Source organism: Parambassis ranga, chromosome 24, assembly GCF_900634625.1.
Source record: "Parambassis ranga chromosome 24, fParRan2.1, whole genome shotgun sequence".
In the NCBI taxonomy this organism is placed as follows: Eukaryota; Metazoa; Chordata; class Actinopteri; family Ambassidae; genus Parambassis; species Parambassis ranga.
In genome coordinates, this window is record NC_041043.1 from 10675261 (window position 1) to 10698517 (window position 23257).

Sequence of the window (23257 nt, forward strand, 5' to 3'; positions counted from 1 at the left end):
ACAACAATGGGCTTTTTCAAGGATCAAGCATACATCTTGGCAACCTGGTATGGCAACACACACACACAAGAATACAGTTGAAAGGCTGCATGTTTTGATTGCAGAGCCTTGGCATTTTCAGTGACTCTGTAGGTGTGTGTTTGTGTGTGTGTGTGTGTGTTCCTGTTGCTTTGCATTGAAGCCCTTCGGGGCCAAATACGGAAGCCCCTATTTGGAAAACCCAAATGTTCCAACATGCCTTTGACTTCATACATCAATCTTAAATCTGGATGAGACTTGCTGCTACAAGCAGGAACTTACTATAATGTGACTTCTAGTTTGTAAACTGAATCTGCCATTTGTAGATGAAATTAACATCCTTCTATCTGAAGATGGAAGTGATAAGGAATATGATCTCAGAGAAGAGCGATATACTAGAAATCTTTTTTTTTATCTAGAAATGTTTTTTTTTAATAATAAACTTGATTTTTAGTGTGATTCTTCAGACAGAATGACTTTGCCAGGCACTGATGTGTAGAAATACTTTGCAGGACAGCTATTGGACAAAGAGAAAACAAAAGTCAATTTAATTGGCTTATTTTGCACTGTCCCTAATTTCGACCAATAAAAAAGCAGAAGGGCGGGGCTTGAGAGAGTGGATTTTTTTTTCACCGGTTTTCTGGAGGCAGAGGGAGGGGTATGTACTGAGAGTGTTGTTGTCTGTTGCTGCTGGGGACAGGCAGAGCTGCCAAGGTCGGTGAAAAAGTACTGCTCGGACCAAGACCTCGCTGCGTACCTCCTACAAAATACCACTCCCAGAGACTTACCGGTGAGTTTTGGAGTTTGACTAACTTTTATTCGTGTTTAATGGTCACTAAGTTGGGTTAACTTCGCCTGGTGTCGTGCCAAATTGTGTATCCCCGTGAAATCAATGACTGTCAAAAGAGTTCACATGGAATGAGGTGCCGGGGAGGAGGAAGCGCTAACTTGCTAGCTAACGTTAGCTACTCTTCAGCGGTGAAATTACCTTCGGGGTGGTGTTACACTCCTGTGCAAGCGATAAAACACTTTTATGTATCGCTGTGCGTGGCTTTGTTTAGGTTTCCACGCCATTGTTGATGTGCTACCCTTTTCCAGAGTTTGCTTGACAGCAGTGCTGCTAACTGGCACTCTAGCTAGCTCGCAAACTTAGCTTGTGACTGGTAGCCAAAGTCCAGGAGCGTTTTACAGGAGTTTAAATGTCGTCGAATGTTAATAGTATGACTTTATTTTGAGGTGTCCGAATAAGTGATGATGTGGGACTCTGGTTTGTAAGAACGTATAAACAGCAACACTTTTTTCCGCAATCACTGCTGTTTTACAACTGTGTGTTATGCTGTACAATAGCGTGATGTTTATTCACAGGCAGGTGGCTGGTGTGAAATATTTCGCTTCCACGGCTGTAATTTCTGAACTTTTTTTTGAGCTACCGGTTTAACCGGGGGAAAAGCCCTGCAAACACTGCTCAGTTAAGTGTATTTGGCCCCAGTCTGCTGCAGTAAATACCACAAAACAGCAGCTGTTTCGGTCTCTTCTTTTGACATGATCTGCCAATGACCAGCTCTGTTTCAGCCACACTGTATGTAATTCAAGTGATCTCATCCAACAGCAACAAATAAACACTTGTTTCTGTCAGATTCTGTAAACTTTACTTTGCTTTGTGTTACTTAATTTAACTTTGCGTTGTTTGAAGAATTTGTCATGACTAAAAAACATGTCATGTCCATAAAACTGAGCACAGCCTAATAACATATTAACACCTCATATTGGTCCTTCACAGATTTAACATTTAAAACTTTGAGGAAACACTTCTTTACACTTCTGTAAGTTGTGAGAGGAATGTGCTCCATCATGTACCTAAATGCACTGAATTGGCGCTCTTTTGTTCAAGAGGACATACAGCAACAGCTGCACTTTCCTACAACTGTGTGTGTGTGTGCTCATGTGTGTGTATATTTGTCCTGTTTCAGTCAGTATGCCAGGGTGTAATTGCAGCATTTCTGGAATGCTGGTTGGATTCTGTGACTTAAACATGCTGCACAATGGCTGTTGTGAATGAACCTGATCTGCCTTGAAGAGGTTGAAATGCTTTGCATGTTTTTTGCATGGAGTCGCTGAGCTGTGTGCCTTAGTATTCACTTTTACACCGTAGTGGCAAGTTAGGACATGCAGGGCTTTGTGTAGCCCCCCAAAAGGTAGCTGTTATGTCATTATTACAAGCAAAATCACATATATGTGACTTGTTATGCCCAGAACATTTAGGTGACTTATTATTCCTTTTTTAACCAGACTGACTGAATATCTACCTGATGATCTAATCCTTTTTTAAACCCTAAATACTTGTACCAGCTGTCTCTGTGAACTGTTTAAATGATGTGGTAAAGACTTGCTAGATTTCTTCTTCTTCTTGTTAGAAGTCTGACCTAGAAGAATTTGAATGCACCCTGTTTGTGTCCAAATTTGTATTACAGTTAAGTTTCTCATTGTGCTTTCACCACTCAGGGTTTTCTTCTGTGACAGAAAAACAGGATATGGTATCTCACACCCTGTTCAACAGTGGCATTTTTTTACGTTGTGGTTTTGAACCTGTTGTTGCATTACAGGTTGCCTCAAACAAGCATGCAGGGAAGCCTTTGTGTTGCACTGACTTTGTGTTGTACACTGCTACTCTGCCACAACAAATGCAAGTATTAAATGCACAAAGTATTGTTATGATGATAAGGTGCCTGATGTTTGATGTTGATTTTTATGCTGCAACCATGAATATATACATAGTACAGGAACAAAAGTTCCTTTCGCTTTAGGCTGAGTGGTTGTTATGCTCACACAAATATCTGCCTGATACAAGATGAGCATGCTGGCATTGATGCCACCTTTGTAATGTGAGAAATATGTGGACTACAGTCATTTAGGTCAAATTACAACGACGCTCCTGAAATGTGCTGCTTTAAACTCAGGCTGCTTAAAAAAAGTAATGTGATATTTGCAGTTTAGCAGTTCTCTAGCTCTAAGTGAAACTGCTTGCAACAGCATTTTTTGTTTGCTAGAATCCAGCTATGAATCACAAGTTGCACTGTGATTCCACATGAGAAATCCCAAAGGATTTCCTTGTAGCACTGCACCAATGCCAAGTCTAATATCTTAAGGTTTAAGCTGAACCAGCAGTGTGAAGCTTTTTTCATATCATTGTCTCACTCCTGATGCCAACTAAGGCTAGCCTGCAGCACTGTTTGACTGTGTTTGGCACATTCATTGCACATTTATTTATGTATGTCAGATTTTGTGCAAAATTATAGTTCCTCATCCAACAGGGTGTGGATAATGGTGCTGTCACTGTTGATGAAGAGAACATACATTTATAAATAATACCTCTTGGATACAAAGCTGATAATTAGGTATTATTAAGCCACAGCAGTTTTTTTTTTTTACAGCTGTTGTGGGCTTTCAGTTGAAGCGGAACAGTTAGTTGTGATTTAATTCAGAACAAACTGGCTAAGAAGTCCCTCGGTTGTATAGCTACTCACTCTTAATGCTGGGCTTCTCCTCTTATTATCAACAACTAATCATCCAGTTTATTGTGGACCTACCGTCTATTGCTGACTCAGCCAATGCTGCCATCTGTGCTGGAACAAAAAACACAACAGACTTCTCACTCAGATGCTCAGCTAACAGTTTTGAGAGGCCTGTGTTAGGACTGGAAGAAACACTGAAAAGTGTGAAAAGAGAGCTCGAACACCTGCGGGGCTGGCCGAGAGGCTTTAGTACAATCACCATCAATAATAGGCCTTTTTGTTATGGAAGGCAGTTATAGGCTTCATGGTAGGGAGAGCAGTGTTTGCTCTGCCATGACTTCTTAGGACACCTGATTGAAACATAACCATCCTCAGTGTTATGCATAATACCTGTGCTTTTCATGCATTGACAAGTACAACTGTTGTACTGCGCATTGACACAAGGAGCTTTTACAGGATCATAAGATTAATCAATCCAAGCTTAACTAATTCTCTCAAAAGCTTAAAATATTTGAACACTTAAGCCATCAGTGTTCAATGTTCACCAGAGGTAATGTTCTCATGGCAGTGCTGCAGTGAAATAGCAGCTCAGAGGTCCTGTTTTACCCATCTGATAGTCTCTTTATCTGTCTGTCTGTGAGAATGAGTGTGTGTACAACTGTGCTGCCTCATGACCCTGCACACTTCCCACTCACGTTTCACTTTTTATGCTCACATCCTGTCAGCAGGACAGCAGCTCTTTGTTAGTCTGTTTCAGTATACTCTCACTGGCTATTGTTGTACAGTGGCTGTGCATGTAATGGTCAGTTTGATAATGTATATTGTGTCTCAGCTGGTTTGTTAGGTTTTCCTACTGGAGATTCTACTTTGGTGCCCTCGATGTTTAATTTTACATCCTTCAACTTCAAAACTGCATAGCCCACATATCCATGTACAGTCAGTTCTTTTTTTGGATTTCTTCAATTCATAGTTAAATCTTTCCGCATTGTTTGAGCTGCATTATTTCTCCCTGTAACTTCTATTTGGCCTTTATTTAAGTTTGTAATATCTGCATTGCGCTGTGTCATCTTGTCTGAAAAACCTCTGAAACCTGAGTGTTGGTGCAGGGATCATTTAAAATGCACCATGCACCATATGCCCAATTGATTTTTGGTGCAAATGTCTTTCAACAATGAGCTTCCTTGCTTTGGCAGTTTATTTATTCACAAGTGCCCAAAGCATCAAACTTTCTGGGACAGTGGAAAATTGGAAAGCTTTAGGAAATGTGTTAAAGTATAAAGCTTGCTTTAAAAGTTATGAAACTTCAAGAGTTTCATCTCTTTTATTCTCTGTTGTACGCACTTCATATCAACAGCTGTGAGCAGTTCTGCAAAATTAATTGACATTTAGCAAATCTCAAATCCCATCCTACTTCTGCTTATGTGATTTCTGCCTTCTGGTGTATGCCGTGATTTACCTGCTAAGCCTTTGTGATTATCTACTTCCACATCTAGGAGTTTCAAATATGAGTGAAACACTAGAATACCTGACAGAAATTAGTGAGCTGTGTGTATTATTTTCCTAAGTTTCAGTGGTTGGCAGGAGGATCCTGGCGTTTCCTGACTGGCTTTTTGCAATTCAGCATCTCTCTGATCTCAGCACGTGCAGAATTTTAGGAGATGTACAGATGTTTGTTGTGCATGACAAGCTAAGGGTTTGTGAGAGAAACAATATTGGGAATATTGAAGAGGACAGCACCTGTCACAGTTTAGCAAGAGGGATATTTAAGCACAGAAAATGAGTGTAAAAGACCAAACGGGAGCAGGCACTTACGGTAGTGTGTCTCATTTACTAGTCTTGATTCGATGCTAATTGGAGGTCTAGAGGGTCAAGTGTTTCTTTTTTTAGTACTTAGTGCAGTTCTCTCTAAACCACAGCGTACAACTATGCATGCTTAATTAATTGTACAGCTTGTGTGAAAGTACAAGTGTGAGCAGTTTGTGTCTCAATTTGGTAAACAACTTACAGTATATACACAGTGTTACAGACTTACAGTATATACACAAAGTATAACGGCAGTTTCAGGAGGAAAAAAAACATTTGACCTGACATGGCCTAAGACAAGTCAGCAGACCTATCCTGATGTCAAGAGACCAAATGCTAGGTCTGTGAAGGTCAAGTATCATCTCAGAACATTTTGAAGTGATTATACTGGTTCTTCACAGTAGGGCCAATGTTTATGGAAAGCCCTAAATAGGTTTGTTTTCACAAGGAAACACCCCTCTGCCCCACTGACTGTGTTGGTACAACCTGTTTTTGCAGAAGTTTCTCAGAGACCATTTCTCTCTGTGTTCTCTGTTTGGATTATTTAAACTACAATGTTGGCAATTTTTTGTTCATATACTGCATATTGAGTTATTTTACAGCAGAGGTTAACACAGATAATACATCCAAAAACAATAGTCCAACAGGTCACCCACTCTTCATCGTTAATGATCTGCAGAGACACCACCGATTGATGGATTTGTTTGTCAGTTTGTAAGCTGATCTAACTGCCTGGTGGACTTTGGCCTTTTCTTTAATTGACAAGCAACTTAAGTCGTGACAACATCTTCTGACAACCTTTGCTTTAAATTGTTTCACTTTAAAGCAGACGCCAGTATCTGTAATCAATACGTCAGGATTCACTGATGTTATCACTTTCAGGCAGTCTGTCTGTTCTTCATCAAGATGTTCTTGATGCTTCAGTTAGCGTATTTTGCCTGCTTGTACCTTTTAGACAGAGACCATGCAGTGGTAAAGATCGCTTGATAAATTCTCATTCATACTGGTTTCACACAAGAGTCAGTCACACACATACATGGTTCCCTTTGTATCTGCATTGCTGTTGACATGCAGGGCCTGGCAGAACAGAGGTGGCATTGAACTGAGTTGTAGGAGGAATTTTTACGCCTGGAGTCCCACTCTACGCAGAAGAAGCTGGTAGTAGTCAGGCAGCCTCTCTGCCTCCTCCTCCTCTCTGAATACCAGCCGCCCTCCTTTACTTTCCTACTTGCTTGTTGCCTTGATTTTTTTTCCCTTCCTCTATTGTTCTCCTTATGCACGCTTACATGCCTTGGCAGTCTCTTTCTATCCCACTTTCTCTTTCTCAGCATTGACAGAAGCCTCTCTTGAGTTGTTTACTACGTCTTCTGCCCCCCCGCCCCTTCCCCTCCTTCTCCTCCACTCTCTAAGGGGGGGAAAAAGGCCACTGGGAGTTTTTGTGTCTGTGGCCATTATCAGTGCCCTTCTCTCTGCATCAGAGGCCAGATGTGGAGGAGGGATAGTGGTGAGTTTGTATTGAGCAAGTGTAAAATTAGGCAGCAGGCCCAGCTGGCTGAACCAAAGAGCATGCAGAGCCAGCAGCTGAACTGAGTTGGGCACTGCTGCTGAGGAGGAGGCTTCAGTGTCACTGAGTCGAGTGAGTGTGTAGCTGTGTGTGAGAAATGTGAGGTACTGTTTCTGAGAGCCTTTCAGAGAGCTGTGTGAGCCCTTAAACATTAACTGTGATTCCTAACTGCTGAAGAGTTCTTCAGTGTCTGTAGTGTGTTCAGACTCACGGTTAGCAGACCAAAACAGTTGAATCCTGTCCTGGCATGTGAAGCCGACTGTAAGACGGAAGGATAAAAAGCGCCAATGATACAGCAGTGGGCAAGCAAGGCTGCCATTGTGGTGGTGCTGGGCAGGTTTCCCCTTCTCCACCCAGCCCTCCCCTCTCTCCTTGCCTTTCAACAACACCCCCCACCCCCCCAGCCTGTGTCCATATTAGGGCAAAATTCAGCCAACCTCCCCTGGAGCTGAGCTCAACCCCCCAAACACGCCCTGCTGTCACATTTGCTCCAGCAAAGTGAGCCTGAGGGAGACGCAGCTCCCCTAACCCAATTTGAAGGCCGGTTTTCCTGGCCAGTCAAAACAGCAGAGGGATTTTAAAAATGGATGCAGGAAGCCAAGGCCAAATGTGTTGTTTTTGTTTAAAGGCCAGACTGGTGTGTAAATGTTTTTTTTATTATTTTTGAGGGCCACAGTTAACAGGCTTAACTTGAGCAGTGCTTGACCATATGTCACTTGGTGGCCACTTTTCAGCTACGTTTTAGTGGTCTCAAGAGAATCAAACATGTAATCCCTGATTACGTGCCTCTGCCTTTTCTACCTTTGTTAGCAATTTGTTTGTTAAAAAGCCAGCTAATCTACTTACTCCTACATGTTTTGCATTATCCTAACTTTGGAGTTTTTGTTTCTCTTCACTTGGCGTTGATGAAAAGTGATGCCAGTTGTATTTGATCTTTTGTTTGTAGATGCTTCACAAGAAGAACAGAAAATATAGGAGAACAGAAGCTACTCAAGAAGTGTACGTTTACTGTAAAGCCACTGCTAGCAAGAGACACCACTGAAACAATTGGTTTGTGCTTGCAGGTCATTTTCCTAGAGATTCCCAAACAGAAGTTATTTTGAGTCATTGGTGTTGATTTTGGTTTCCTTGGGTTTATACAAAATCCTTTTCAGAGGAAATGGTTTGATTTAACAGACATAAGAACCACTGGCTTAGCACACAGACAATTTAAACATGAAACTGTTTAAAGTATGCCATTGCACCAGACCTTTGCAACTGTTTTTGGTGCTTACACTCAGTTCAAGATGTCAAAACTTGATATGTATACAATTTCTCTTCATTTGGTTGGACAAAAATACTCTTGATGCAAAGGCAGATAGCATGCAAACTCTGCAAAACTTGCCATCTGTACATCTTTCACAGCACATTGTGCTCTCTAAAGTATATTCTGCATTTGTCATGCAAAACATGTACATAAAGGTAGAGAACAGAAAGTTGTTTACCTTACTACTCTGTTTTGACAACACCGTAGCATGAACTTGCTCAAATAGTTGCTACAGTATGAGGAACTAGAACCAGATTTAACACACTGCCGATCAGGTTCAGCCTGCTCTGTTGCCACAAAATGTCACAGGTGTACTTAGACATTTAATTTTCAATGTGTGCTCCATTATATAATGAAAATGATATGGTGTAATGTGGTCTTACGTTGCTAGATATTGTTACTTTTTATACCAATATCTCAAACTATTACCCAATATTCAGTGAAGGGAAACTGCACTGAATAATTTTGCTGTTGAGCAATATTGAACTTTTGTCTTGCTAACGTGCTGTGAAATTAATAATGGTTTGTGGTGTCCCCCGACCCCCTAAAAGTCCACAGTGCCAGAGCTCAGTGGGCTGTTATGAGTCCATCATCCATTCATCAGCTGTTGCCATGCAGAAAGGAGGAAAGATGCTCCAGACAAACACACACATATTCATTTACTTATGGGAGGGTTGCAGTCTTCCAGCTCATTGAACCTCCATTGAGAGTTAACCCTTGTCTGAACCCTTAGAGGGTGTGCAGGAGGCAGATCATTCTGAGCCAGATGTGTCTCTAACCCCCACCGCCAACCTCCATCTATCTTCAGTCACTCTCATTCTGCATCTTTTCCGCACTGCAGGAGGGACAGTTGCATGCACGTATATACACATCAGCCGTCCCTTGTGAGACAAACATTGTCTCAACTGGGACTTGCCTGCTTCCAAATTTGCACAGCAACTCGTTGTCGCGTGACCAGGAGTCATGTTGGGAAATGTGCATTTTCCATTGGTGGGCATGATGCTCATTCATGTAAATAATTGATTTACAGGTTCAGTTCCATGGATATCAACAGCTGTCACGCTACACAGGGTTTTCATCCAGACTTCCTGTTTCCAGTTTTATGGGGGAAGTGTTGATATACATGATCATAAAGTCTGGTCAACGCATTTTGAAACCACACAAAGTTTTTACATGTAAATTGGCACTGTGGTTTCTACTCCAGTGCTTCTTAACTGTTCCGTTTCCTAATGTTACCTGACAATTATGGCAAAGATTCAAAGAAAAAAAATAAGTGACCTGAATGGTAGATATTTCTACATTTTTTATTTTTGTTGTAAAAACTTAGGTTTGGATTGAAACTAGGTCATAGCTCGTTCTCCCCTTAGGACAAGGAAATGATTTGAGTGCAGAGGAGAGTGCAGTTCATAAGTATGAATTTCAACATGCATTCTCTTCACTGTAACAGTCAGGAACCATTGTTCTGTATGCTTGCCTTTTCAAGGAAACATTGCACATTCAGTGGCAGCTTTGTGTACTTTCCTGAAGCCATGTTTTTGCTGTTGGGACAGTTCTGCAGTTGACCTTGACAAATGCTTTCTGACTCGCTCTGTCTCTTTGTATCTCTGTGTATTCATCATTCTTCCATCCCTGCAAAGGATGTTACTTCACTGAATAGTTCTTTTCCACTGAGTGTAGTGAAGATATGTGGAGGTGACTACACACATTATGCTAAAAAACACTTTACATACTGTTCGGAGGCATTAGTATTTCCAATAAATAAGTATCTTTTTGTGGTAGCCATACAGCTGAATTATTTTTGAGGCTTTTTCTGTTGAGATCACATCATTATTTTTGACTCACTGACAGCAATTCTGGCACCTACTGTAAATCACAGCTATAAAAAAAAAACCTACGCAGGTGAGTCATGTCCATTTGAATGGCAATTAACATACAATGTTGTTTACATTTACAATATTTTGCATGGGTCAGTATCATCCATGGAACAGTTACACTTGTAACTGGAAAAAAAAGCCTCATTTTTTGTCATAAGCATACTTTAAACTGTTGTTAGACTAATTTACATTAGATTATTCTGAATGTTTTAACAGATTTAAGTGCTCACAGGTTTGAGTCTAATGTTAGGCACACTGTGAACACAAAGCTGATATGAGGGCTAGATAAGAGGCACGTGTACGTTCTGTGCTATGGTCTATTTAACCTGCTGTAGTGTGCTATATAGAGTCTTTTGTTTTCTTGTGTAAACTATTGGAGTAGCAGGGTCAGTTTGCATTCTTTTCTTCTTTAATTTTTCATTCTTCATTTCTTATCTGCCACAGTGTCTGTCACTCTCTCCTCTCCTCCCAGCAGCCTCCGTCCCAGGCGTTCAACCAGAAGTGACAGCAGCTTTCATCACACACCTTCCCTTTTTTAAAAACGGAAAACCGTTGCAGAACAAAGTGTGCATGTGTCTGTCACCTCAGGGGTTCCACTCTTAAACATTTGCATGTTTCTCCTGTTTTAACGGATGTCTCCTGTCACCATGGAAACAGATAAGACTATTAATCTCTATGTAGGTGCTCATTGTGGGTTTCATCATCTCTTCATAAAACAAGTTAATAACTTGCAGAGCAACAGCAACAGTGTAGATACAATGAAAGTAGAATACAATTTTTGATATTTTCCTCCAGGGCGCAAAGAACAGTTCAGGATGAAGGTGCGATCACGCTTGATATTTGAGGTGATGAAAGCTTCCACTGTTTAGTCAGAATAAATGAGGAGTATGAATCCAACATGCGAAGAGGAAAAAGTAGCACATATTGGCTAAGATTGACCTGCTCCATTTTTTTAATGACCTTAATATTAGTACTACTAAAAACCATTAAATTGACAAATCTGCTTTTCCAAAATAGAAGATTCTTAGGTTAAATTAATATTACTACAGTCATATTATTTACCTTTGGACAAAATGGGCATGTAATGTTATAATGCATGTTATTCATGTGGGGGTCACTGGAAAATTCCTTTCTAGCTCTCGATTGAAATTTCCTGAAAAACATGTTTATTTTTTAGGAGCATGCACGCATCTCCCTTTGCACTGTCTGGCTCCACCACCTGCTGGGATGATTGACAGATTTACTGACTCTCTGAATGCTAAACTGACTGACTCATGTGTTGTCTGCCTAGATAAATGTGCGGTTAGTTTATTGAATGGATAGCTGACTGGCTTTCGTGAAGGGCTGGATGGATGACCGACCGCATGTCTGGCTGGCCAACTAATGGCAAGCTATCATTTAATCTGGAATAATGCGTGCTGGCTAAATGTTGTAAATGGGCTTCCTGGTTAATTGGAGTAATTATATCCAGTTTCATTGTGTGGATGAGTTGGCAGCCTGTTGACATCTTTCTGTCTGGCTGGAAAAACAGGGAAATCCTGCTCTGTTTGACGGAAAGCAGAAGCGTATGAAAGAAAAGGAAGAAGGAAGAAAGTGAAGGAGAAAAAAGAAAAGAAAAAAATTTTTATATTGCACAAAATAGGTTCAGATAAAGAGAGAAGTTGGATGAGTAATGAGTGAAGTGGGTGTGATATTGAAGTGTCTGCTCTCATCAACACTCAGTCTGTGCTGTCCACATGGTGTTTTGGCAAGTGTGAGTCTGAAAGAGGTCCAGAAGGAACACATGAAGTGTGTGTGATTCTGTGTACCTAGCGTGATGTTGAGGTGAAATCCACTCATGTGTCAGTCTGTAGGGAGCCGCCACACACTATGCCCTTATAAGGAGAGTGTCAAGTGTTGTCTGTGAAGCAACCATCCATCCATCCACAGCTTCCCACTTCTTTTCCTCTCACTCTGTCGCCGTGCCTCTGGGGATGAATGGAGGTCAATGAAGTTGGATGAGTACAGTTCTGTCTGACATATAGTAGTGAAGGTACAGTGTGAATGTGTGTTTTATAGAGCGGAAGCATTTTATCAAGAGTTAGTCATGTTTAACCAAATGTGTTAACTTTTCAGATGTATGTTTTTTGTTATAGGTGTGAACAACACAAGTTTACTCAGTACTATTGTATTTGTGTATTCGTTTAAGCCCCCGATTTTTGATTATGTTAAAATAAACAAATCTGTATTGTACAAAATCCACATACGTCCATGCACGACTTTGAAGCAGATTCATCATGATTATCCAGTCCGCTGGATTTTGCTTGATTGTGTTTTCTCTTTTCTTTATATACATGCTTGTTTACTTTGAAGACACCCTTTGCAGCACCACAAGTTGTAGTGCTTCATCCACTCTGCAGACTGTTAGTTATTTCTTTTTTCCCCATGTTCAACCTCAGATACAAAAGCGAAACCGTTTGCGTTATGTTTTATCTAATACTGAATAGGGTCAGTCCAACCACAAACAACAATACAATAACATGTCTACCCACACATGGTAACAAAGACATTGCTTTATTTCAGGCCTAATTAGTCAACCACTACAATACTGTGCAGAATTGGTGTATATCAAGATTTCACCAGACTGCACAGTGATGCCTGGCTAATATTGTCTGCACATCTTCAAACAGTGACAGGCAGTGGAGGCTTTTGTGGTTACATTACTTCCAGTTCTGTAGTTCTTGATGAGCAGGTTTTATTTGCTGACACAAAACAAATAGATTTAAAAAAAACAACTGAGAGTACAGAATTAAAACAGTTTTATTGTTGTTTTTTGTGATTGAATATGACATTTTCTCACCTCAAGTGTTTATTAATTTATTTTCTGCTCTCATCCTGGCGGGACGTACATTGTAGTGCTTCGCAGTGACCATTAGCAGCCGCAGCTTGTCCCCAGATATTTAATACACCAGCAAACATTATGCAGATAGAGGCCTAATCAGCTTTTTTGGATGTGACAGACATGGGGGGGGTGTAGATTTCAGTCTTGAATAATTCAGTGGTGTCTTTTGTGATGAGGGTCAGTTGTGTTTGTTTGTTAAATGCTGATATGTGTCAGCAGAAAAAAAGGAAGTTGATTACTGTGGAAAGATGATGCTCTGTCTCTAGATGAGAGTTGTACACGGGGCAGACACATTTTGTTATACAATGCTGCCTGATTGTTTTTCTTTCCAGTATTATTTCTTTTAGCTCAGTTTCTATTGATTTTAACATAAATTTCTTCTTTTGTTTCAGAGACACAGAGGAAGCGGATGATATAGACAGCAACGTGAAGTCCTCCACCAGAGAAGGTACACACACACACACACCGTTCATAGATTAAGAGAACATTTTGGTGACTAGTACATTCATGTTTGAACAAGGCCATTGTAAACCTTCATTAAATGGTGTTGCTTAGATAATTCTAGCTGGGATTAGCCTGCACTTGTTACATTGAGCTTCAAACCTTTCCCCTTGAATGCTATTTCTTGCGTCCCAAAACCTCATGTCTCTATTTGTTTCCCCAAATCTAAGTGGTCACTGCATTACAGAAAATATCTCCATGTTAAGTGAAAGCAAGTGTTAGCAATTTTTATAATCGGTATTAGATAAACAATGCTAATGCCGGTAGAAGGCATGTGCTACATTCCAACATGATTGTGCAAATTTTCAAGGTTTAGGAAAGTAACATGACTCCACCGAATGAGGGATAAACAGATTTATGTAACTGAAAAGGGAGAAAGTAGAAAAGAGAGAAGAAGAAGTTAGCTTGCATACAGATTTAAGATGAACGTGAAAGAACAGGTGCAGGTACTTTTTTTGAAGGTCGGGATGATACAGTTTCAGCTGTGGAGTATGTGTTGAAAAATAGTTCATGAATCATGTTGCCTGCATGTCTAAATCCTATCTGACCTTCTACAAATCATTTAGTTTGTCTTGATTCTCTTTGAGCAGAGGCTGTTTGAGACTTGCACACACACACAGCAGAGGAGGCAAGTTTACACCGGGAGCTCATTTTGGTGCTTTTAAGTGCATAGAATTTGCTTTAATTATAAAGTGCAAACATCCTTGATGCAGTAACACTGAATGCAGTAGGAGTGTTTAAATGGAGCACAGCAGTCTTTGAGTGGAGTCAGTGTTTGTCACTGAAAAGAGGCTGTAGAACCAGAAGAGTGTAAAGGTAACTAAAGAGTTGACTGAACACGTGGTAAAAAATGTTTCAAAGCTTTATCTACAAATATCATTCTGTCTGATTCCAGGGAGTTCTGAATTTCACTACAACTTCTTTGGTATTTTTTCTTCTCCTTTTTTATTAGGACTTCTTGTAATGCCAGCACAAGAGGAAATATCTTTTTTCCAGACATGTACTTTTTGGAGTTCAATCATCATCACATTTTACTCTTAATACTCTTTTAAATGTTGCACTCTTTGTGGTAATCCCCTTTAACCCCATATCCGTGATCGTTGATACTATTGGAATGAGGGAAGTCAAGTTTCCACACTTTCTGTACAGTCCATGTAGATAAGTGATCATGAAAGAGGAACTGAGAAGACAAGAAAATTCCCTGTCTTTTGGTATTAAGACATAGACTAAGCCCACATGTGATGTACACAATTTAGTGGCTTGAGTCTGCACTAGCATCTGAGCATATGATGTTAGATTTGAAGTTTGTATGCAGCAGGTCTCTTTTAATTTCCACCTCAGGTACAAGAAATAAAATGGAGAGAAAGCAATACAAGCAGATATACAAGAAATAGAAGAGAAAGCTGGGCAGGTTTGTTTACCTGAACGGGGGAATCAAACCCACATTTAACTCTGACAGGGTATTTTTAGAGACATGCATGTGCTTTTATACTGGCAAATCATATCTGATCAGATTATTTCTATATTATGTTTCTGCACCATTCAATTCAATGGTAATCATTGGTGCTGACCAGCTGCTGTATGGCAGTTTGCCTTGCACATTGGCTATTAGAATACAGCTTGAACAGAAGCAATGGCATTAATAAGAAATGATGAAAGGATGGTTCATTATTTGACTGCCTGTTGACGTGTAGTGGTTAACTGCTGATATAGTTTTAGCAGCTTATATTTTACCTGTGTAAATAATAAACACTTTTTACCATGACATGGATTTTTACCAGACATGGATACAGATGGCTCATATACTGTTCTGCATTATATAGAACAGTAGCCTCACCAGAATGTAATGCAGAAAGATTTTTCAATGACATCACCACAATTATAGGCATTCCCGAGATTTGACTTGCTCGTTATATTGGTATGCACACACACAAATTACTCAAAGCCATATATTATTTAGATATACCGTAGTTAAAAGTGATCCATGAGATCTATGTGCTCTCAGTGAAAAACATCTTTTTTAGATGTTGTGGAGAATTCCTTATATTGTTCACTGACAGAACTGTCAGTTTTAATGGTTAACATAAACAAAAACAAGGCTAACACAACCAGAATTCAGCTGGAGAACATGTTAAGATCACTTATGAAGAACTTGTAGCTGCAGGTTATGGTTTGCCTAGGAAAAAATATTTCTGCTGCAGAACATGTACCAGCATGACACCATTAACAGTACAATCTTAAACCTTGATACGTAGACCTGAATCAACACTGCCCCCTACTGGTACAACAGTGTATTTAATCAAGTTTGAAGCTGCATGAAGTTGACATTCAGATACATTATAAATATATACAGGCTTTCTGTAGGATCAGTGTGCACGCTGTCAGTGTGTAGATTGACATTTATATATGTCAGTTGTATATGAATTTATGATAAGTGCAAGCTGAAGAATGAATGCCATTTTTTGAAAAATAGTCATCAACTTGCTGGAGGCTGTGCAGAGAAATGCAGTGTGATCATCATGTGCACACAGCGGCACAGTGTCTCTTTTGTTGTCACTTCACTCTGAGTCAAGCTGAGGGTAGTTGGATCTCTATGTGTGAGAAGGAATGACTTTGTGCCCTTTCAGTGTCTTTGTGTAGTGTGAATCTGGAACTGCATGTCCTAAATTGACTGACATTAAAAACAGATGTTTTTTGCAGACCTATAAGTCTATCTTTAGGAGTCAAACCTCACTTTCTTTCACGCCTTTTTCCAAGTAATGTGGCTGAATGTTTTGAAACCTGAAAGGTTATGCTATTCTCATTTGCCTATGATGCACTGTGATGTTCTCATTTTTACCGTAATCATGACCTCATATTGTGCTACCGTAAGTTTAAGGCCTGCTGTGATTACAGAGCGTGTGACCACCCTCCATGGCTGCGGAGTTAGATTTTTTTTATTTTTTTCCCCTGGAAATTGCTACCTAGTTGCTGCCTCTTGCCTCCAATAAAATGTTTATAGAGTGTAACTGTAATTTAGGACCACATCCCTGTTTTTGGCTTCATTTAGAAAGGCCTGAATCCAAAAGAGCAGACAAAGTGGTAGAGAAAGGCTGGAGTTTTGTGCAGCAAGGGTGGAAGGAAATGTAACTTTCTCAGCCTCTTTACAGACCAGGAAATGCAAACACGGTCACATACACATCCAAACAGTGACAGGCTGAGTCAACAATGAATGAAAAAATCTGAAAAAGTAAAATTTTTTATAAAGCAAAGACACTTGGCATATTATTTATTGTGAGCCGTCATTTGACGATATTGTGTGGACAATTTTAATCCCATATATTTGATCATTTAGAGAGTTACCAATAAATTGGTTAATCCCAGCTTTATATTGAAGCTACTTTGTGTGGAAACTTGTGTTTATGTCTGTTTTTTTTACCGCTGTATTCTGACCATCAGGTTTGCTGGAATGGGTAACCTGCTTAAAGTCCTAACAAGGGAAATAGAGAACTATCCACACTTTTTCCTGGACTTTGAAAGTAAGTGCGGCCGAGGACTGGAACTAAAGATGGATGGAGCAGGAGATGTGGGGAGGGAAGGAGGTGTAACCTGCTCAGCTGTTTCCTTTCTGTCAGCGGGTTTCTGCTCTCGGTGATGAAGCCGTGAAGGAGTCTGCTTTTGCTCCGCTCTTTACTCCTTCGCTTTTTTTTTCCTCCTTTTTCTGCCGCTTGGTCGCGACCTTCTGCTCGGATCTCCCATCTCTGTTCAGATAACTGTTTTGACAACTTTTTAACATCACACATACTTTTCTTCCTTTCTCTTTTCTTTGTTCTCTCTTGCAGAAACCAAATGGGGAATCTGTTAAAAGTGCTCACTTGCACTGAGCTTGAACAGGGGCCAAACTTTTTCCTTGACTTTGAAAGTGAGCTCAGCTTATGCCTGTCTTTCTGCTAGATCGTCCTTCCCACTCACTCCTCTCCTTTAAATAATTCACATCCTTTTAGCTGCTCTGTCTGGTCAGGGGTCAACCCATTCAACATCTGAATTGTCACCATTCTTTTGAATTCGTAATGTTGCCTCTGAAAGCTGTTATTTCACTTCATGATTGATTTTAGCGTGTTTTCAAAATTTCTATGCTCTGCATGGCAAGTTGAAGAAGAATGGATCTGATCCCTGACCTTTGCTGTCTGCTTTTACTAACTTCACTGCATGCATGCCCTTGTTTGTGCACACATTTGAAATATGCCCATTTTAAAAAAATATTAAACTGTGAATGTTTTCTCTGCAATTTAACCTTGTTTCCTATGTGACTGTATCATCAGCATCAGTTCAGTATAAAGTGTCAGATGCTCTGCTTTGTAATGTCCACATAAAATGTGTAAAAGTTAATCTGCTTTGGCCTTTTAGTGAGAACAGAACAAAAAAACACATTACGCCTCCAGAGTGGCATTTCAGCTGCTCACAATGTAGCCAGCCTTGGGGCTCTGTTTATTCAGCAAAGAGGAAATGATGGGAGTGAAAGGTTTTTGAAATGCAAAACAGACCCCAGACACAGAGTTTTTAATGTCAGTGATGCTCTATAAATAGAGCTGCTCCTGTCGAGAGTGACTCAGTGATAGCCAAAGCTGCTGAGAGTTACATGATACCTTATAATTATGTGATGGCATTAAAGTGAATAGCCCATTAGCTCAAACTTTACTACAATGTTTTTCAACAGCACTGATATTTTTAGATATTCCAAATGATTTTGGCCCATGCCAATGGATAATTAATGCATTCATGGTATCAGTCAATAAACGTGTGCAAGGATTTAGGTTAGTTTTGAGTTATATATTCAGACTTTGAATGCATTTGTTCATTTATATTTTTATCATTTTCAACCCAGGTTCAACTGTAGCTCTATGTCCAGTATACTCTGGATGGCACTGCCGTGTAGTCACCTCATTTTCCCATTTTTATGGGTGTAAATGGGGGATAACACACACACAGAGCCATTTACCCACAGACCACTTAAAATGTTTTTTTGTTGTTTTTGTTTTTTGACATTGACAGGCAGGTCGTTAGGAATTCAGACAGCATTATAGGGAGGATACCTACAGAAATGGAAATGTGTCCCCATTAATTATATAGATCCCAAAATAGGAAAAATAGGTTAAAAATACTAAATTTCCCTTAAAAGGTATTTTACTGTAGCAGAATATTTACAGTTACACCAACACACCCCTTCTATGTCCCACATCTTTTACAGTCAAATAAACAAAAAATGTTCTCCCTAAAGAATTTGCATGTAACAACATTTTCAAGTAAAAGCATAAAAATGGATGTGCATGGCAACATATTTTGATGTTTGACTGTAGAAAGACTCAAACATTGACCCACACACATTTCATTATGCTGAATGTTTTTGTTATTTTTCAGCCCTTTTTACTCCTCTTCAGAACTTTTACATTTTCAATTTATGAATCATTTTTTAAGAGCAAAGACATTCAGCACTCATGTCTGTGTTCTCCCGGTTAATGTCACAATGATTGAAATACTGTTGTTATTCTTATGTCTTTAGATAAAGCCATTTCACATCACTGTGAATACAATGTAAAAGAAATTAGTTGGTAGTCATCTAAAAGTTGAATGTTGATGTGAAAAGGCAAAACTAAATAGTTTTCTAATGTGTTTTTACATGTTTGGTTGCAGTACTGTGGAGAACATTGTTCTAATGTGTGTGTGTGTGTGGGTGTTGTCTTTGGTTGCGTGTTAGATGCACAGCCAACAGAAGCAGAACGTGAGGTGTGGAACCAGGTGAACTCGGTTCTTCAGGACTCTGAGAGCATCTTGACTGGCCTCCAGGCGTACAAAGGGGCAGGACAGGAGATCAGAGATGTAAGGAAACTACTCTGAATGTTTTGTCAAGTAAAACGCTGTCCCTAAATGGAAGCAAAGACCTCTATACAAATCTGTTTTGCTCTCCTTCCATTGTGATGCCCTTGATGGTTGATGGACATTTTTTTGTATTTCTTATCGTTTCCAGGCGATTCAAAACCCCAATGACCACATGCTGCAGGAGCGGGCCTGGAACTCAGTCTGCCCGTTGGTCATCAAACTCAAGAAGTTCTACAGCTTCTCCCTCAGACTAGGTATGAGTTTTCCTTACTGTAGTGGCCAGGTTATGTCATAGGCACCATTTCTAAAGTGACTTTACTGATTAAAATAAAGAATAAATTAATGATAAAAGGCCAAGAAAAGATTTTTTTTGAGACGTACACAGCAGCTGATGTCTGTGTTTGTGTGTCTCTGCAGAGGAGGCTCTGCAGAGTTTGTTGGAGTGCCTAACGTGCCCACCCCTGACGCCCACTCAGCACCTGGAGAGGGAGCAGGCCCTCGCCAAACAGTTCGCTGAGATCCTCCACTTCACTCTGCGCTTTGATGAACTTAAGGTCTGTTGCAGACACTGACGTTAACACACACATACACACATGCAGTTTATGCAGGTGGCTTGATGTATGTTTCTTGTTTTCCTGCAGATGAGGATTCCTGCTATCCAAAATGACTTCAGCTACTACAGAAGGACTATCAGTCGAAACCGGATAAACAACATGAATGTGAGTGGTCCTGAAAATATATCGGCCTTTCATACATCATTTAAAATTAGCATTGCATTCTTGGTCTAAAAGATTGCTGCTTGGTGTCTTTGTCACTGGAAAAAAAAAATGAAGCCTCATAAAACTGACCATTTTTCCTGCACCCACAGTTGGACATTGAGAGTGAAGTCAACAATGAAATGGCTAACAGGATGTCTCTGTTCTACGCTGAGGCCACGCCTATGCTGAAAACGCTCAGCAACGCCACCACAAACTTTGTGACAGAGGTGAAAGAGCTAACACTGCATGACTGTGAACCTTTGTTGAAGATTAGTCCTTTTAGATGTTTATAATTAATGATTTAAAAACTATCATTTCTCTATTTCACACTTTCTATAGAACAAGACTCTTCCACTGGAAAACACAACAGATTGTCTCAGCACCATGACCAGTGTCTGTAAGGTCATGCTGGAGACACCGTGAGTTAAAATGCTTTCACACACACACAGTCAAAAATTCCTTGAAGACAGTATGTTCCTACAGAAGTAATGTACAATATCAGACGCATGGCTTTACTCTGAAGCACCCAATGTCTTGTTTAATTATGTATTATTTAGTTTATTTATAATAAAATATGATCTAATTTCCCTCCCTCTTTCCTCTTCCTGTGTAGGGAGTATTCAAGTCGTTTCAGTAGTGAGGACACACTCTTGTTTTGCATGAGGGTCATGGTCGGGGTCATCATCCTTTACGACCACGTCCATCCCAACGGCGCTTTCAACAAGTCCTCCAAGATAGACGTAAGAGACAAGCTGCTCATACTATGTGACGTTAATGCGTGGGCATATTGTCAGATAGTTGATTCGACTGGCTCTTGCCATTTCTTTTCAGATGAAAGGCTGCATAAAAGTCCTGAAGGACCAGCCGGCAGACAACGTAGAAGGTCTCCTGAATGCACTCAAGTAGGTCATTTTTGCTTTGGTTGGAAATCCCAGAATGCCTTTTTTTGCCTTTTCGCTGCTCGTGTGCTCAGATTTAGTTTTTTTTTGTTCCTTTTTTTTTTAGGATCATGAATTATGTATCCACAATTCTCAATTACAAATGCATGTGTAACCTTATTCAAGTACACTGAAGTAGGCAGCCTCCTCTAATTTCCACGTTTCTTCCCAGATTCACCACAAAACACCTGAACGACGAGTCCACTCCGAAGAACATCCGGACGATGCTCCAGTAATATTTGTTCCTTTTTTTTATATATATATAAATAGATATGAAGAGGATCATTGCTCTGACCTCAAATAAGATGTATATGTTTACATTATTTAAAAAGACTCGATGTTAATACTTGTGTGTATTTGCATAGTCATTCCCTCCAAGTTATTAAAAACGTGCAGAAAATGTACTTTCTACTGCAAAACAAACATTGATCACATGAATTGCCTCTACTGTTAAGAGCTGTCGAAGCACAAAGGATGGATACCTGTCAGCCTTATATCTAACTGAGCTTTTCAAGCAGCACTTGGAAATAAACGAACACGGCCTTTAATCATTTTCCTCAACCTTTTTATTTGAGAGTGGAATTAAAAAATCACAATTTTGAAGAAAAACAAATGTTATAGAACAATGGATGTTTTAAATTCTGGCGTAGGTTCTTGTTTATATCACACTGAAAAAGTTATCATTTTGTGTTTTCACTGCAAAGAATGAGATTCACTGAATCAATATAGAAGCAATCAATGTTCAGATGGACAGTTCTGTTGCAGGGAATCGAAAGCAGATAAGGGATTGATTGATTGATGTGGTGTGTATTGTTTTTAGGGTCAGCTGTTTTTTTTTCCCCCTTCTCCTTGTTTTTCAAACTCCAGCCATGTGCACCTATTAAAATAAATCCACTGTGAACAGAAAAACTGCACGTCCAGTGAGATCCCGCTTGTTAAAAGTTTGTTGTTGTTGTGGAGAGGAAGAGATGATTGAAAGAGCAGATTTTTTTGAATCAAACCTCCAGATTTTTGTGTGTTTTGCCATCTTTGGAGTGGCTTTTAAACTGCGAAGCTTTGCTGTCACAGTCTTTAGAAAATACCAAAAAAAAAAATCTGAATAAATTATTTTTTTTCTTTGTAGATTTTTCTCTTGTTTTTAACTGGAGTAATTTGGTTCTATATCCAGAATGAATGGAATAATTACCCTTGTCTCCACTAGAATGAGTCATGTGACCACTTTTATGTGACTTTTGATATCATTTAGATTGATGGCGTCATCTGATGAACCCTGAACAGTTCCCAGGGTCTTAAGTTTTAAATACTAATAAAAATTTGCCTTAAATCAGACTGTTGAATTACAAATCATCAAAACCACAAATCATCAGCCTCATGTTGTGGATCAATAATTAATATAGGTCATTAACTAACATCAGAGACGCTCTCGATTGGTCCACATGCAGCATCTCCTAACCTGCTCAGAGAGAAGACTGGACAATCAATGACTTAAATCTGAAGTTCAATCTATAAATGTCAACAGATGAGACATTAATTTTTTTTATTTTATTTTTGGCAAAGCTGTTGTAAAACCCTTCAGAAAATGGAAGCGTCTGTAGCTCATCATGGAGCACAGCATTGCCTTATATAAGCTGACAAATATAAACCTGTGAAAGACTTTTTTTTTTCTTCCACACAGTATATTCAGCCATCATATCTTATCATTAACAACCTTCATTTAAATTAACATGTCAGGCATCTGCCATCCATTTACGTCTGTTTGGTTATGTTTGATTCTCTTGTATTTAGTAATATAAGCATACATGTGTGTGAGCCATGCATTGGATGCAAAGTTTTATATGCAGCGAGTGAAAACTGTTTGAGACTTGAAGCCTGGTGTACGTATGATAGTGATATTTCATGTCTGACTGAGGTGGATTTGCAAAATAAAATCACCTCCGGTCTGTTATGATTGATGTACACAAAGCTTCCCTCTCTGCCTAAGATATGCTACTGTGTGTTCGATACAAAATGTTTTCAGTACAAAGACAAAAATCATTTTTTTGTGTGTCTTAAACTGACAGTTATTGTTCATAACTATTGTTCAGACTGTTTATATAAGTTGCTTTGGCTTTGTTTTTGCATACTGATGGGATGTGAGGATTGGAAAATAAAGGTGGTACATTTCTTACACAGCCTTTGTTCCTTATTTACAATATAAATGCACAGTTAAAACATGATGAAATACATCTGTAAAATATGGAGTACGC

The 23257-nt window shown here is 39.5% G+C and overlaps 1 protein-coding gene across 3 annotated transcripts; it reads left to right on the top strand.

Annotated features, from left to right (window-relative positions):
* Window positions 1–672: 672 nt before the first annotated feature.
* Window positions 673–23178, top strand: fam49a (family with sequence similarity 49 member A). Of its 3 annotated transcripts, XM_028397206.1 has the most exons (13): window positions 683–808; window positions 1799–1841; window positions 13351–13406; window positions 17281–17360; window positions 19194–19315; window positions 19464–19569; window positions 19733–19869; window positions 19957–20034; window positions 20184–20300; window positions 20413–20492; window positions 20687–20813; window positions 20905–20975; window positions 21184–23178. In XM_028397206.1, the coding sequence occupies exons 4-13, from the start codon at window positions 17288–17290 to the stop codon at window positions 21245–21247; spliced, it is 975 nt and encodes a 324-aa protein (XP_028253007.1). In that variant the 5' UTR covers window positions 683–808; window positions 1799–1841; window positions 13351–13406; window positions 17281–17287; the 3' UTR covers window positions 21248–23178. The 3 variants fall into 3 exon arrangements, with proteins under 3 accessions (XP_028253009.1, XP_028253006.1, XP_028253007.1); XM_028397208.1 differs by lacking the exons at window positions 1799–1841; window positions 17281–17360 and adding an exon at window positions 16898–16977 and having other exon boundaries at window positions 673–808; XM_028397205.1 differs by lacking the exon at window positions 1799–1841 and having other exon boundaries at window positions 673–808.
* Window positions 23179–23257: the final 79 nt, after the last annotated feature.

Coding starts and splice junctions, on each gene's coding strand:
- fam49a (XM_028397205.1), top strand. CDS start 17,288: ATGGGGAATCTGTTAAAAGTGCTCACTTGCACTGAGCTTGAACAGGGG. Junction 19,316..19,463: donor CAGGACAGGAGATCAGAGAT/GTAAGGAAACTA, acceptor TATCGTTTCCAG/GCGATTCAAAACCCCAATGA. Junction 20,493..20,686: donor AAGGTCATGCTGGAGACACC/GTGAGTTAAAAT, acceptor CTTCCTGTGTAG/GGAGTATTCAAGTCGTTTCA.